This window comes from Aquarana catesbeiana, linkage group LG08 (genome assembly GCF_042186555.1).
Source record: "Aquarana catesbeiana isolate 2022-GZ linkage group LG08, ASM4218655v1, whole genome shotgun sequence".
Classification (NCBI taxonomy): Eukaryota; Metazoa; Chordata; class Amphibia; order Anura; family Ranidae; genus Aquarana; species Aquarana catesbeiana.
The window spans coordinates 137647432-137663753 of NC_133331.1; the positions used below are offsets into that span (position 1 = coordinate 137647432).

At 40.9% G+C, this 16322-nt stretch overlaps 1 protein-coding gene across 1 annotated transcript in view; it reads right to left on the reverse strand.

The window, feature by feature from the left end:
• Positions 1-16322, reverse strand: part of LOC141106057 (ATP-dependent translocase ABCB1-like) — a 115889-nt gene that overhangs the window by 11135 nt on the left and 88432 nt on the right. Inside the window, exons 22-25 of the mRNA XM_073596437.1 lie at positions 16103-16306; positions 10964-11064; positions 3518-3658; positions 722-878 (exon numbers count right to left, since the gene is read on the reverse strand). Of these exons, the coding sequence (XP_073452538.1) occupies positions 722-878; positions 3518-3658; positions 10964-11064; positions 16103-16306 (603 nt within the window). The remainder of the gene's footprint in view (positions 1-721; positions 879-3517; positions 3659-10963; positions 11065-16102; positions 16307-16322) is intronic.

Here is a 16322-nt window from a genome sequence, read left to right on the forward strand (position 1 = left end):
GGTAGACTCAGAAAGACAATTTTTTCTAAAATTTCTGAATAGTAAACAAAAGCTTCTTATTGAAACATGGTTGTAGAGATACTGTAAATATCCCTCATAATAAGGAGAAGTGAGTTCTAAGTAATGCAATTTTTACATTGTAGGCCACTAGGTAAAAACATCCTGTCCACTTCAGGGGCCGATTTATAATGGCATTTCACACTATCATGGCCTACTTTTTGTAGCTTATGCTTAAAATACAGACGGCAGTATTGAGCCTGTGATACTTTATGGGGTTCTCTTTGCTTAACTTAGCAGAGAGAACTGGAAATCATGTAACTGGGCTCTCCTCCATGTTTTTTTCACAATAAACTTTTATAAAAGGCACATTCATTTGCCTTATAAATGTGCAAAGTTTCCATGCTTTGCTATTCTATTCTGACAGCTGAGACTTTCCAACAGTCCCATTGGACAGAAGTTGATCATTGGGTCGACTTATGCTGAGTGTCAACAGTCATAAATGGATTGAAATTCTGCTGCAGAACTAGCCAAATTTTGAACCATCTATGACCCGCTTTATTGTTCTGTAGGCAAAATAAGAACTGAGAGGGCTACTTGAAATAAAACAAAGTGTGCAGAGGAAACTTTTTCACAGTGGTAATGTATAAAGCGATGTAAATGTATGTTTTTTTGTCCGTTTTTTGAGACAGATAGGCAACAAAATACTTTAATATTGTCTTACCAGTTTTTCACCATCCTCACTGTAACTGTCAATTGCAGGTTGTCTGTCCAGAAGCTTCATGATTCTCTGGGATGATACTTTGGCTTTTCCCATGTCAGGTGCTAGAGATGAAGTCTGTCCAACATTCATGGCAGCAAAAATAATTGTGGAGAATACTCTGATATGAAGATACATACAGTAATGAGCACTTGCCCAGCAATCTAGATATCACGTTTATTCATGAAAAAAGTACATGAGAAAGTGTATGAATGCAACTGCATTCTATACATCCTAAGCTCTTAAGTCACTTTTGATCTAACACATGCATCAGTTTTACCAGAGACTCTATTACAAAATATGCCAATTAAGTTAAATTATACTGAACCGCCACACAAACAGAACGCTTTTAGGAAGAGAGCTAATGGAATATTTTATGTAGCAATCAACTTTTAAAGTGAATGATCAAAGAAACCACATAAGAGGCATGGATAGAGATATAGATATATATATGGGGATGGAAAGTATTCAGACCCCCTTAAATTTTTCACTCTTTGTTATATTGCAGCCATTTGCTAAAATCATTTAAGTTTATTTTTTTCCTCATTAATGTACACACAGCACCCCATATTGACAGAAAAACACAGAATTGTTGACATTTTTGCAGATTTATTAAAAAAGAAAAACTGAAATATCACATGGTCCTAAGTATTCAGACCCTTTGCTGTGACACTCATATATTTAACTCAGGTGCTGTCCATTTCTTCTGATCATCCTTGAGATGGTTCTACACCTTCATTTGAGTCTAGCTGTGTTTGATTATACTGATTGGACTTGATTAGGAAAGCCACACACCTGTCTATATAAGACCTTACAGCTCACAATGCATGTCAGAGCAAATGAGAATCATGAGGTCAAAGAAACTGCATGAAGAGCTCAGAGACAGAATTGTGGCAAGGCACAGATCTGGCCAAGGTTACAAAAAAAATTCTGCTGCACTTAAGGTTCCTAAGAGCACAGTGGCCTCCATAATCGTTAAATGGAAGATGTTTGGGATGACCAGAACCCTTCCTAGAGCTGGCCGTCCGGCCAAACTGAGCTATAGGGGGAGAAGAGCCTTGGTGAGAGAGGTAAAGAAGAACCCAAAGATCACTGTGGCTGAGCTCCGGAGATGCAGTCGGGAGATGGGAGAAAGTTGTAGAAAGTCAACCATCACTGCAGCCCTCCACCAGTCGGGGCTTTATGGCAGAGTGGCCTGACGGAAGCCTCTCCTCAGTGCAAGACACATGAAGGCGTGCATGGAGTTTGCTAAAAAACACCTGAAGGACTCCAAGATGGTGAGAAATAAGAATCTCTGGTCTGATGAGACCAAGATCAAACTTTTTAGCCTTAATTATAAGCGGTATGTGTGGAGAAAACCAGGCACTGCTCATCACCTGTCCAATACAGTCCCAACAGTGAAGCATGGTGGTGGCAGCATCATGCTGTGGGGGTGTTTTTCAGCTGCGGGGACAGGACGACTGGTTGCAATCGAGGGAAAGATTAATGCGGCCAAGTACAGGGATATCCTGAACGAAAACCTTCTCCAGAGTGCTCAGGACCTCAGACTAGGCCGAAGGTTTACCTTCCAACAAAACAATGACCCTAAGCACACAGCTAAAATAACGAAGGAGTGGCTTCACAACAACTCCGTGACTGTTCTTGAATGGCCCAGCCAGAGCCCTGACTTAAACCCAATTGAGCATCTCTGGAGAGACCTAAAAATGGCTGTCCACCAACGTTTACCATCCAACCTGACAGAACTGGAGAGGATCCGCAAGGAGGAATGGCAGAGGATCCCCAAATCCAGGTGTGAAAAACTTGTTGCATCTTTCCCAAAAAGACTCATGGCTGTATTAGAAAAAGGGTGCTTCTACTAAATACTGAGCAAAGGGTCTGAATACTTAGGACCATGTGATATTTCATTTTTTCATTTTTAATAAATCTGCAAAAATGTCAACAATTCTGTGTTTTTCTGTCAATATGGGGTGCTGTGTGTACATTAATGAGGAAAAAAATGAACTTAAATGATTTTAGCAAATAGCTGCAATATAACAAAGAGTGAAAGATTTAAGGGGGTCTGAATACTTTCCGTCCCCACTGTGTATATATATATATATATATATATATATATATAAAATCTCATTTCCTATGACAGTAAATTAGATACAGCCATAAATATTATATTTCTGCCTAAATAAAGGCAACTTTGCTTAGACATTTAGGGGTGGATTTACTAAAGGCAACTAGGCTGTTCACTTTGCAAAGGAATTTACCCCAGAGCTTAGTGAATGTGGAAGCTTGCATATGATTGGAAGATAGAAGCCAGCAGAGCTTCACCTCATTCACAAAGCTCTGGAGTAAATTACCCTGGAAAATAGCCTATTTGCCTTTACTAAATAAACCCTACAAAGGGGGCGGGGGGAGCTATTAAAACTGTTTCTGTAAACATATTTATGTATTAAATTCTGCCTGCTCAAAACAAGTTTAATGTCCTGTTTGCAACATTTTTTAAATCATCATTTGCACATCTTTTCACAGGAAAAGCCACATAATAAATAGATTAATGATATTCATACTGGAACATTTTTTCAATCCCATTACAATTTTCTCATCCTGCATAATAGTTCTAATGTAGAACCCTAACCACCCACTCCCGCTATTGCTCAACTACATCTTCTACACTACAGTGGACAGCCAGCTGCATTCGAGTGCCACCACCAGCTGCACAGCAAACAAAATATGACGAAATATATTGATCCTGTGGAGTACAGTACTTACATGAAGACATTCTCAAATTTTGTGTAGCAGTTTGCAATCAGCCAGGCTCCAAATCGGAATACAGCTGCATTGACAAAGAAGTTTATGGACTGGGAAACTGCATAGGTTAAGCCATGAAGGTGAGCTTTTTTTATAGAATCCCTAAAGTAGAAAACAAAAAAAAAAAAGAGAGAGAAATGATTTGTACTTGCAAGGTTTGACTGTCCTCCCATGTTATCATGCATAATTGATAAATCTGTGTATTCATGGACAGTAGGGCATTGATGTTTGAGACAAGAAGTGATTCCACTGAGGCACTTATTATAAGGTTGCTTTGAGTTCACTAGGAATTATACATATTAGAATTCATCAGATATGTACACAGCTAGAACATTCTTGTAGCTGCAGTAGCAGCAATGTCATACAAAATTGTGTAAAAAAAAAAATTATATATATATATATATATATATATATATATATATATATATATATATATATATATATATATATATATATATATATATATATATATATATATATATATATATATATATATATATATATATATATATATATATATATATATATTGCAGGGGCGGCACAGTGGCGCAGGGGCGGCACAGTGGCGCAGTGGGTAGCACTCTCGCCTAGCAGTAAGAAGGGTCGCTGGTTCAAATCCCGACCACGACACTACCTGCCTGGAGTTTGCATGTTCTCCCTGTGTCTGCGTGGGTTTCCTCCGGGTACTCCGGTTTCCTCCCACACTCCAAAGACATGCTGGTAGGTTAATTGGATTCTGTCTAAATCGCCCCTAGTATGTATGAATGTGAGTTAGGGACCTTAGATTGTAAGCTCCTTGAGGGTATAGGGACTGATGTGAATGTATAATATATATATGTAAAGCGCTGCGTAAATTGACGGCGCTATATAAGTACCTGAAATAAATAAAATAAAATAATAAAATATATATTTATATATATATATATATATATATATACACATACACACACACACACACATTTACGTAAATATTTTATTAAAAACTTTTCATGTGACAACAATGACGGAATGACACTTTGCTACAATGTAAAGTAGTGAGAGTACAGCTTGTATAAGGCTGGGTTCACACTGGTCCGACAAACGCTCCGACATTGGGAGCTCATGTCGCATGACGTGTGAAATTTAATGTTTCCCTATGGGAGCCGTCCTAACTGGTCCGACACAAGTCGTTCCGACTTTAGAAATGCTCCCTGTACTACTTTGGTCCGACTTTGATCCTACTTCAGCCTATTGTCTATCATTGAAGTCGGATCAAAGTCGGATTGCCGTCTTGCATGATCCGACTTTGGCACGCGACTTGTGCTCAGATGTTCTTGAGGGGGAACTCCGCGCCAAATTTTAAATAAAAAACCGGCATGGGTTCCCCCTCCAAGAGCATACCAGGCCCTTGGGTCTGGTATGGTTCTTGAGGGGAACCCCCTACGCCGATAAAGGCGGCGTGGGGGTCCCCCCCAATCCATACCAGACCCTTATCCGAGCAAGCAGCCCGGCCGGACAGGAATGGGGGTGGGGACGAGCGAGCGCCCCCCCCCTCCTGAACCGTACCAGGCCGCATGCCCTCAACATGGGGGGTTGGTGCTTTGGGGGAGGGGGCGCGCTGCGGCCCCCCACCCCAAAGCACCTTGTCCCCATGTTGATGAGGACAAGGGCCTCTTCCCGACAACCCTGGCCGTTGGTTGTCGGGGTCTACGGGCGGGGGCTTATCGGAATCCGGGAGCCCCCTTTAATAAGGGAGCCCCCAGATCCCGGCCCCCCACCCTATGTGAATGAGTATGGGGTACAGCGTACCCCTACCCATTCACCTAGGAAAAGTGTCAATTTAAAAAAAAAACACTACACAGATTTTTAAAGCATTTTATTAGACAGCTCCGGGGGTCTTCTTCCGACTTCGGGGGTCTCTCCGGTTCTTCTCCACGCTCTCCGGATCTTCTGCCGGCTCCTCCGCTCTCTTCTGCTCTTTTGCCGCTCTTTTGCTAAAGCGGAGGAGCCCGGTCTTCAATCTTCTGCCTTCTGCCTTCTGCCCTCTTCTCCTGATGTTGACACGACGCTCTCCCCGGCTGGAATGCTCTCTGTGCGCTCTGCTCTGACTTATATAGGCGGTGACCCCGCCCCCTTATGCCGTCACAGTCCCTGGGCATGCTGGGACTGTGACGGCATAAGGGGGCGTGGTCATCGGGTGATGACCACGCCCCCTAAAACGTCACAGTCCCAGCATGCCCAGGGACTGTGACGGCATAAGGGGGCGGGGTCACCGCCTATATAAGTCAGAGCAGAGCGCACAGAGAGCATTCCAGCCGGGGAGAGCGTCGTGTCAACATCAGGAGAAGAGGGCAGAAGGCAGAAGGCAGAAGATTGAAGACCGGGCTCCTCCGCTTTAGCAAAAGAGCGGCAAAAGAGCAGAAGAGAGCGGAGGAGCCCGGCAGAAGATCCGGAGAGCGTGGAGAAGAACCGGAGAGACCCCCGAAGTCGGAAGAAGACCCCCGGAGCTGTCTAATAAAATGCTTTAAAAATCTGTGTAGTGTTTTTTTTTAAATTGACACTTTTTTCCTAGGTGAATGGGTAGGGGTACGCTGTACCCCATACTCATTCACATAGGGTGGGGGGCCGGGATCTGGGGGCTCCCTTATTAAAGGGGGCTCCCGGATTCCGATAAGCCCCCCGCCCGCAGACCCCGACAACCAACGGCCAGGGTTGTCGGGAAGAGGCCCTTGTCCTCATCAACATGGGGACAAGGTGCTTTGGGGTGGGGGGGCCGCAGCGCGCCCCCTCCCCCAAGGCACCACCCCCCATGTTGAGGGCATGCGGCCTGGTACGGTTCAGGAGGGGGGGGGGCGCTCGCTCGTCCCCACCCCCATTCCTGTCCGGCCGGGCTGCGTGCTCGGATAAGGGTCTGGTATGGATTGGGGGCGACTCCCCACGCCGTTTTTTCGGCGTAGGGGGTTCCCCTCAAGGTCCATACCAGACCCAAGGGCCTGGTATGCCTCTGGAGGGGGAACCCATGCCGGTTTTTCATTTAAAATTTGGCGCGGAGTTCCCCCCTAAAGATTCATACCAAACACAGTGCCGGCATTGGCGGGGATCCAAGTCGGATCCCCGTTCATTGAAAGTCGGACACATGCCGGCTTCATGTCGCAGGGCAAAGTCGGATCCAAAGTAGGACGGCTGTCGTGTCGCACCAGTGTGAACCCAGCCTAACAGTGTAAATTTTCTGTCCACTCAAAATAACTCAACACACAGCCATTAGTCTGGGTTCACACTATACTACACGACAATAGTACGACTTTCATTCTACTTTGCTCTGCGACATCAGTCCTACATTGGTCCTACATTGATCCTACATTGGTCCTACATCCATCCGACTTTCATGAACAGGATACTACTTTGATCCAACTTTTCCGATAGTACACTTGTCCTTTGACCAATCAAAACTAACACACAATGGGAGGGGCTACAGCAGGGGGCAGGAAATAACACAAAGTCGGATGGTTAGGACAAGGATCCGACTTTGATCCTACTTCAATGATAGTCAATGGGCTGAAGTAGAATCAAAGTCGGACCAAAGTAGTACAGGGAGCATTTCTAAAGTCGGAAACGACTTGTGTCGGACCAGTTAAGACGGCTCCCATAGGGAAACATTGAATTTCACACGCCATGCGACATGAGCTCCCAATGTCAGAGCATTTGTCGGACCAGTGTGAACCCAGCCTGAATGTCTAAACCGCTGGCAACAAAAGTGAGTACACCCCTAAGTGAAAATGTCCAAATTGGTCCCAGTTAGGCATCTTCCCTCCCTGGTGTCATGTGACTCGTTAGTGTTACAAGGTGTCAGGTGTGAATGGGGAGCAGGTGTAGTAAATTTGGTGTTATCACTCTCACTCTCTTGTTGTTGTTCTACATAAAAACTGAGCTTCAGCACAGGGGCCAAGTCCATACAGCGGTTTACTAGGACAGGTTCCACTCAAAAAAGGCCTTGCCATGGTCGACCGAAGAAGGTGAGTGCACGTGCTCAGCATCATATCCAGAGGTTGTCTTTGGAAAAAAGACATGTGAGTGCTGCCAGCATTGCTTCAGAGGTTGAAGGTGTGGGGGGTCAGCCTGTCAGTGCTCAAACCATACACCGCATCAAATTATTCTGCATGGCTGTCATCCCAGAAGAAAGCCTCTTCTAAAGATGATGCACAAGAAAGCCCGCAAACAGTTTGCTGAAGACAAGCAGACTAAGGACATAGATTACTAGAACCATGTCCTGTGGTCTGATGAAACCAAGATAAACTTATTTGGTTCAGATGATGTCAAGCGTGTGTGGCAGCAACCAGGTGAAGAGTACAAAGAAGTGTGTCTTGCCTACAGTCAAGCATGGTGGTGGGAGTATCATGGTGTGGGGCTGCATGAGTGCTGCCAGCACTGGGGATCTACAGTTAATTGAGGGAACCATGAACGCCAACATGTACTGTGACATACTGAAGCAGAGCATTATCCCCTCCCTTTGGAGACTGGGCAGCAGAGTAGTATTCCAACATGATAAATGACCCCAAACACATCTCCAAGACGACCACTGCCTTGCTAAAGAAACTGAGGGCAAAAGTGATAGACTGGCCAAGCATGTCTGCAGACCTAAACCCTATTGAGCCTCTGTGGGGCATCCTCAAACGGAAGGTGGAGGAGCGCAAGGTCTCTAACATCCACCAGCTCTGTGAACTCCATGCCCAAGAGGGTTAAGGCAGTGCTGGAAAATAATGATGGCCACACAAAATATTGACACTTTGGGCCCAATTTGGACATTTTCACTTAGGATGTATTCACTTTTGTTGTCAGCAGTTTAGACATTAATGGCTGTGTATTCAGTTATTTTGAGGGGACAGCAAATTTACACTGTTATAAAAGCTGTACACTCACTACTTTACATTGTAGAAAAGTGTCAATTTATTTTATTCCGTGTTGTCACATTAAAAGATATAATAAAATATTTACAAAAATGTATATACATATACACACACACATACACTGAGCAAAATTACAAACGCAACACTTTTTTGTGTTGCCCCTATTTATCACGAGCTGAACTCAAAGATCTATGACCTTTTCTATGTACAGGCCTATTTCCCTCAAATATTGTTCACAAATCTGTCTAAATCTGTGTTAGTAAGCACTTCTCCTTTGCCGAGATAATCTATCCACCTCAGAGGTGTGGCATTTTAAGATACTGATTAGACAGCATGATTATTGCAGGTGTGCCTTAGGCTGGCCACAATAAAAGGGCACTCTACAGTAAAATGTGCAGTTTTATCACACAGCACAATGCCATAGATGTTTCAAGTTTTGAGGGAGCGTGCAATTGACATGCTGACTGCAGGAATGTCCACCAGTGCTGTTGCCCTTGAAATGACAATCATCTCATGTTGCAGCATGATAATGCATGGCCCCATGTTGCAAGTACCCCTGCACAATTTCTGGAAGCTGAAAACATCCCAGTTCTTGCATGACCAGCATACTCACCGGACATGTCACCCATTGAGCATGTTTAGGATGCTCTGGATTGGCGTATACAACAGCGTGTTCCAGTTCCTTCCAATATCCAGCAACTTTGCACAGCCATTGAAGAGGAATGGACCAACATTCCACAGGCCACAATCAACAGCCTGATCAACTCTCTATGAAGGAGATGTGCTGCACTGCCTGAGCCAAACGGTGGTCACACCAGATACTGACTGGTTTTCGGGACCCCCCCCCGACCCCCCAATACAGTAAAACTGCACATTTTAGAGTGCCCTTTTATTGTGGCCAGCCTAAGGCACACCTGTGCAATAATCATGCTGTCTAATCAGCATCTTGATATGCCACACCTGTGAGGTGGATGGATTATCTCGGCAGAGGAGAAGTGCTCACTAACACAGATTTAGACAGATTTGTGAATATTTGAGAGAAATAGGTCTTTTGTGTACATAGAAAAAGTCATAGATCTTAGAGTTCAGCTCATGATAAATAGGGGCAAACACAAAAGTGTTGCATTTATAATTTTGCTCAGTGTGTATATATAAAGTAAAGAATCAAGACCTACTGTAGAGGGGCTTTTAAAAAGATACCCCAAAAATGCACACTACTGGCCCAATGCCATTATTTATAGGATGGTGAAAATAGAGTCAGGAGAGAAGTTACATCATCAAAGGCCACCCAGTGGCTTAAGTGAAAAAGTACCAATGAGAGCAGAGTGTGATCTGTTTAGTGGGTAATTAGTAATTAGTAATTAGTGGGTAAGCCTGGCTAAATGCGAATACTTATACATTATGGGAATTGTTCTGGGAACCTGCAGTGCCTTTTGTTCCCTTTTTTAAAACCATACACAGCCAGACAGTTAGCAGAAACAAGGCCAACAATGGAATTCCCCATCATGATAGTCATACGGTGCTATAAATTGTGGGAAGTATGTTATGAGTCTAAGGCTTGCCATAGGTCATGCAATTTCCTGTCCAATTTCCTGTCCTTCAACCATGGGTTGTAGGTAGAAAATAGCTTGATTCCCCCATCAACACAGATGGTGTTGATGGGGGGAATCCCTCCCACTGAGCTATTGTATTCTGACAGCTAGCGGAATTCCCTGACGTCAGAATACAATGATCCCTGCTGCCACCTGCAGTGATCATACAAAGAAACCGCAGGCTGGTTGTACTGAAGTTGATCAATTGATTGACTTCAGTACAAGCAGCCTGCTCCTAGATGGATTGAAATTCGTCTGGTTCCTTCACTTGTTTAACCCACACAATGGAGTTAATTTATTAAAGATGTAGATGGTTCACTTGGAGCAGTGAAGCTGTGTTCACTTAATCCATTCACGTGCAAGGGAAATTATATTATTAATATTAATATTTTCATACACATCATTGGCTATTGGAAATGAACGCTGAATCACTGGGCACAGTAAACATTTTGCACCTTTTGTAAATAAACCCCAGTGACTCCACTCCTTGCACATTATTGAGTATTCTTTACAATGTGACTTTTTTTACCAAATTCACTAAGCTAACTGTATTTTCCATAAAAAGCGAACATGCGCTACTTCTTCAGAAAATTTTCCCACCAGTGGATTTACTAGAGGCAAATCCACTTTGCACTACAAGTGCACTGTAAGTGCAGTCGTAGATCTGAGGGGGACATGCAAGATAAATAAAAAGTAGCATTTTTGCTTGCATATAATTGGATAATAAAAGTCAGCAGAGCTTCCCCTCATTTCGATCTTCCCTTTAGATCTACAGTGACTGCACTTCCAAGTGTACTTGCAGTGCACTTGTAGTGCAAAGTGGATTTGCCTTAAGTAAATCAACCCCAGTGTCTAGTAAGTTATGCTTTGCATCTTTCATGAAAGAACAGATGCAATTAAAAAATAATTTATCATGGTAAAATATTACTTACTTGTAGGGGCCAGATAAGCTTAAACTGTATAGATTGAAAAATGCTTCTTCTCTTGTCAGAGATACCACCGTTCTTATATTTTCAACACATTCTGTTGAGATCTGCATGAGCAATAAAGATATGATTACATTTGTATCTTGAACATACAGAAAAACAAGGCATACACCACATAGTAAAATAGGTTGATGCTCATGTTTCTGTGAGTTGCAGCCTTTGTCAAGCTCACAGCAGAGAGCAGATATACAAAACTAGAGATAAATCCTCACATAAACTACATCCAAAAAACCCTTCCTATGAATAAATGCATGATAAATAAGAATACACTTAAAAGTGGGGTATGCCTGTACTAAAGCGGTGCACATACTGTATGGAAAAATGAATGGTATATTATGAATGCAAACTCAGCAAACTGAATGTGTTTGATATTTTTCTTCACATGTTGGGTCCTCAAAGTGAACATATCTTCACTTTATTCATGTAGCTAAGTAAATATTCTATATGCAAATCATAATCATAATGACTGCTGTGTAACAGACACAAAAGCAACAGAAAAAAAAGGATACAAATGTATGCATACAAAAATAATCCCAACAAGAATAAAAATATCTCACTACTGGCACATGCACACCACAATTCTCTTTTTTCCTTTGCTCTTACTCTTTAGGTTTATTAGTGTATTCACCATTGGTGTGCTTAATTGTTACTTTATCTACACAAAATTGTAATACTTTTCTTCTTGTGGGTTCTGTATTTTGTATTCATTTTCCGTTGATAGTTGGGTCAGGCGTGCAATTGCCATTGTTTATTAAAATTTTTGTATGTGTATTTATTGCAATACATTTGTATCATGCATTTATTTACAGGGGGGGTATTTGTTGGATGTGGTACATGTGGTTATATATCACTAGCTATATGTGTTTAAAGCAACCTTGTAAAATATGTAAATTAAAAGTGTATCAACAAAACTTGCCCAGATGGAAAGTTAGTTTGATTATTTCCTCTCTCTATGAACTACATCAAGACTATTCTTTCTTTTTTTGATGACGACTGCCCAAACACTTTCAACATTAGTCTATACTGTATATCTATACATGTTTATAATTACAGATAGTCATACACATATATATATACATATATATATATGTATATATATATATATATATATATATATATATATACACACACACACACAGAGTTTTTTTTTCTTTAGAAATACCGCTGATTATTCCCATGAAGGAGACAGTACAATGAGTGCCCTATTCAATCAATGCATGTACTTTTTGGAGAGTGCCAATTACTTATTGTTATGATTATGGATTGTCCAATACATTCTCTCTGACAAAAATGAAGCTGAAAATTGGATCAGCAGGTATAAATCATTCAGAAGTGGGAATATTCCACATAAGAAGAATGTTAAGTGCTGGTGTCAGCTTTAATTGGGTTCTGTTATAAAGGACATTGATGGACTATTAGAAGAAAACTTTACAGAAAGGATTATCGTTAAAATAGCTGCACTTGCTATACTGACTGTAAGACCATAAAAAACTCTACTGTAATTCCTAGCTACCAGAATAGGGCCTTGCTGTGTATACTACTCACCAGAATATTCCTCTGCTGTGTAAAACGTTCAAAATATTGGAGCTCTACTGTGTATACTATGTACCAGATTAGAGCTCTGCCGTATATGCTGTCCAACAAAGCATAGAAATGCAAAGGAAGAACATAGAAAGCTTCATAAAAAAACAAGTCAGCTCCCACACAACAAAGCTTCCCACGATGGGCACCCAACAGAAGCTCAAACTATAGAAAGGTATGACAGACCAAAACCAGATGAAAGAGTCCAAGAGAATTTTAATTGTTGGTAAAAAAAATGAATTTTAGATGACTTTTTTCACCAGCAATTAATATTATCTTGGACTATTTCATCTGGTTTTAATCTGGTTCTCCTTTGTTCATTTCTATGGTTTGAGTTACTGTTGGATGCCCATCGTGGGAAGCCTTGCCTACCAACGCCTCTTTTAGCATGTTGTTCTGGAGTCCCTACTACACTGTCCACCAGAATAGAGCACTGCTATGTATACTATCCATCAGAATAGAGCTCTGCTATGTATACTATCCATCAGAATAGAGCTCTGCTATGTATACTATCCATCAGAATAGAGCTCTGCTATGTATACTATCCATCAGAATAGAGCTCTGCTATGTATGCTATCCATCAGAATAGAGCTCTGCTATGTATACTATCCATCAGAATAGAGCTCTGCTATGTATACTATCCATCAGAATAGAGCTCTGCTATGTATGCTATCCATCAGAATAGAGCTCTGCTATGTATACTGCTCACCAGACTAGAGCTCTACTATCTATACTATCCATCAGAAAAGACTGTGTATACTGATCACCAGAATAGAACCTTATGTATACTGTTCACCATAATAAAGCTCTGCTATGTATACTGTCTACCAGAATAGAGCTCTGCTATGTATACTTTACACGAGAATAGAGCTCTGCTCTGCTATGTATACTGTCCATCAGAATAGAGCTCTGCTATGTATACTGTCCATCAGAATAGAGCTCTGCTATGTATACTGTTCACCAGAATAGAGCCCTTCTATGTATACTGTTCACCAGAATAGAGTTTTGTGATATATATATCCCAGTGCTTCTCTGCTGTATATATTAACTAAAAGTTAACTAAAAGGTTTGTTGAATACACAAATCGCCACTGTCTGCTTTGTTGCAGTTTCTAGTTCAGGATTGTGTTTATTCTGCATTAAATTCATGAAGGAGTTTGGTTTTTTGAGCATGGGTAAACATATTTCCCCTGCTATTTGTTTTCATTAGATTGAACAGAGCTGTCTATTTTGCGCTCTCTGTAGAAATAAAATGCAACTTAACCTGGGCTTCAATCTTTTTATTATATTAAGTGTCATACAAAAACTCCTTCGGTATTGTTCAGTCAAGTGTTTCTGCATGTGTCATTGAGCCTTCTAAGAATAGCTGTCTTGGGAGAAAAACAGTTCTAATAAAAAACTTATCCCCAGTCATACCTTATAGGCTCATACGCATGGGCACTTTCAGTGGGAAAAAATGCCAGCACATGATGTACTTACTGATGATGAATAGCACCAGATTTGTGTAATGATGATATAAAAATGATGTTTGTGGGATCTAACTCAGTAAATAAAAAGTCATGTTGACAGAATATAAAAATGCTTTGGATATTGCGAAGGGTTAGTATTATGGCAATAAATAAATGTTACACTTATCATTGTCTCTTTTTACAGCATTTAAGCCATTCTCAACACCTGACAATCACTGAGTTTACATCCTGCTCTTCTAAGGCTAGCCATACATGGCCCAAATTTTGGCTGATGCCTGTTGAATTGGCTGAAATCCAAGCAGTGGGTAGTTCCATCGGCACTACTAAGCTTAAAAAAGTTGACAAAAAACACAAATAAAAACAAAAACAAAAAGGACCTAGGCTGAAAATTGTGGACAACTAGTGACTGCATCAAACCAGATGCAGGTCACTATTTGGGTATTTAGATATGGCCCTTTAAATCAAACAGTGTAATATTTAAGCTAACAGTTTACCATCAAAAAACATATTATGCAAATCAATAAAGTCCCATGAAAAATATCATATATAGTATCAAAAAATATAAAGTCCAAGTGGATAAACTCTCCGTGCTGAACAAATGGTGACTTCCAAAACAAACGTGCTGTGACTGACCCCCACCATCCAATCTATATGCTTACCAAAAAGCAGTGATAAACAAGCCTGTATGTAGCCTTTCTTTAATCTTCCATGTAGGTAAATAGATATGTCTCCACCAAACTCCAGATCACTCTCTCAATCCTCCAGTTAATATGTTTCTCAAAAAACAAAAATGGCCATCATTGCGCAAAATTCCATACTTTAATAGTTTAAAAGGTCATATAAAAGGTTTGCACTCACATGTATGTGTGCCTTAGACTGGCACTGAGTCTCTCCAGATTTCCAGTATTAGCCAGTAATGGCTGTATGCTACTAGGAGCTGGCGTGCGGTTCAAGCCTCGTTTTCGATACGATACATTTATTTCTATTTATATTTTTACATTAGAACTCAGTCCACATTTTATATTTTATGTGACCTTTTAAATTATTAAAGTGTGGAATTTTGCGCAATGATGGCCGTTTTTGTTTTTTGAGAAACATAATAACTGGAGGATTGAGAGAGTGATCTGGGGTTTGGTGGAGACATATCTATTTACCCACATGAACATGTACATGATATTTTTCATGGGACTTTATTTGCATAATATGTTTTTTGATGGTAAACTGTTAGGTTAAACATTACACCGTTTGACTTAAAGGGCCAGCGTAGCTACACAAACAATAGTTTTTTTACACATTTCTTTCACTCACCCAGTGGTGAATATTAGCTACAGCATGGCTCGCACTATAAAATATTTGAAAAGTATTTGGAATTTGTTTTGCGCTGGTGGCACACACTATATCATGGGTATTCAGATAGCCAGAGATACTGCTCAATACCACCCCTAGCATCTTCAATACCAGCATGTTTCTTCAATTACAAAAATGATGGCAAAGATCATCTTATGGTGTCTACTTTCCAAAAATGGTTAGTTTTTGGGGTCTCTGTACTGTGCTGGCATTTATTTTATATATATTAAACAGAAGGTAAGGGGGAATCGCAAGGAGCGATCGGGAGCTTTCCATTAGCCGCTAACTGTGATTGCTATAGAAAAGACAACATTCATTCAACAACCATTGTAGTGCAACAGTACAGCGTACTTTAAATAAGGGATTTAAAAAAAAAAATAGTTAAAAACGCAGATTTACCATAGATAAAAAGACAACAGTATACCACAAAATGACATTGATTTTTTTGCAACTATAACAAACTAACAAGGTTTACAAATGTTGGTAAATGTGCATTTGTTTTCCTAATGGAATGTATTATTTCCCTAAGGAGCATTTTGTGGCTCTCATAAATTGCCTTTTTAAGCTATCCAGGTGTTTGATTATTTCATTATCAACCCTAATTTATTTTCTTAGTGAAATATATTGAAAGGTGAATAAGGCATTACAAGTAATTTTCGATCACATTTTGACAAATCAAGCTGACTTACTCTTCCAGCATCCTCTAAAGCTTTTTGATCCTTTGATGCATGGCCAGTCATTGCCTTCATCCTAATAAAATTTGATCCAATCAAGAATGGTATACAGGCCAAAATAAGCAATGTCAGCTGCCAGCCATAAACAAATGCAATTATGATTGCCGTAAGAAGAGTGCACACCGAAATGGTAAGCAAACCCAACCGACTGCCCGTCATCTAGAGAAAGAAGAAC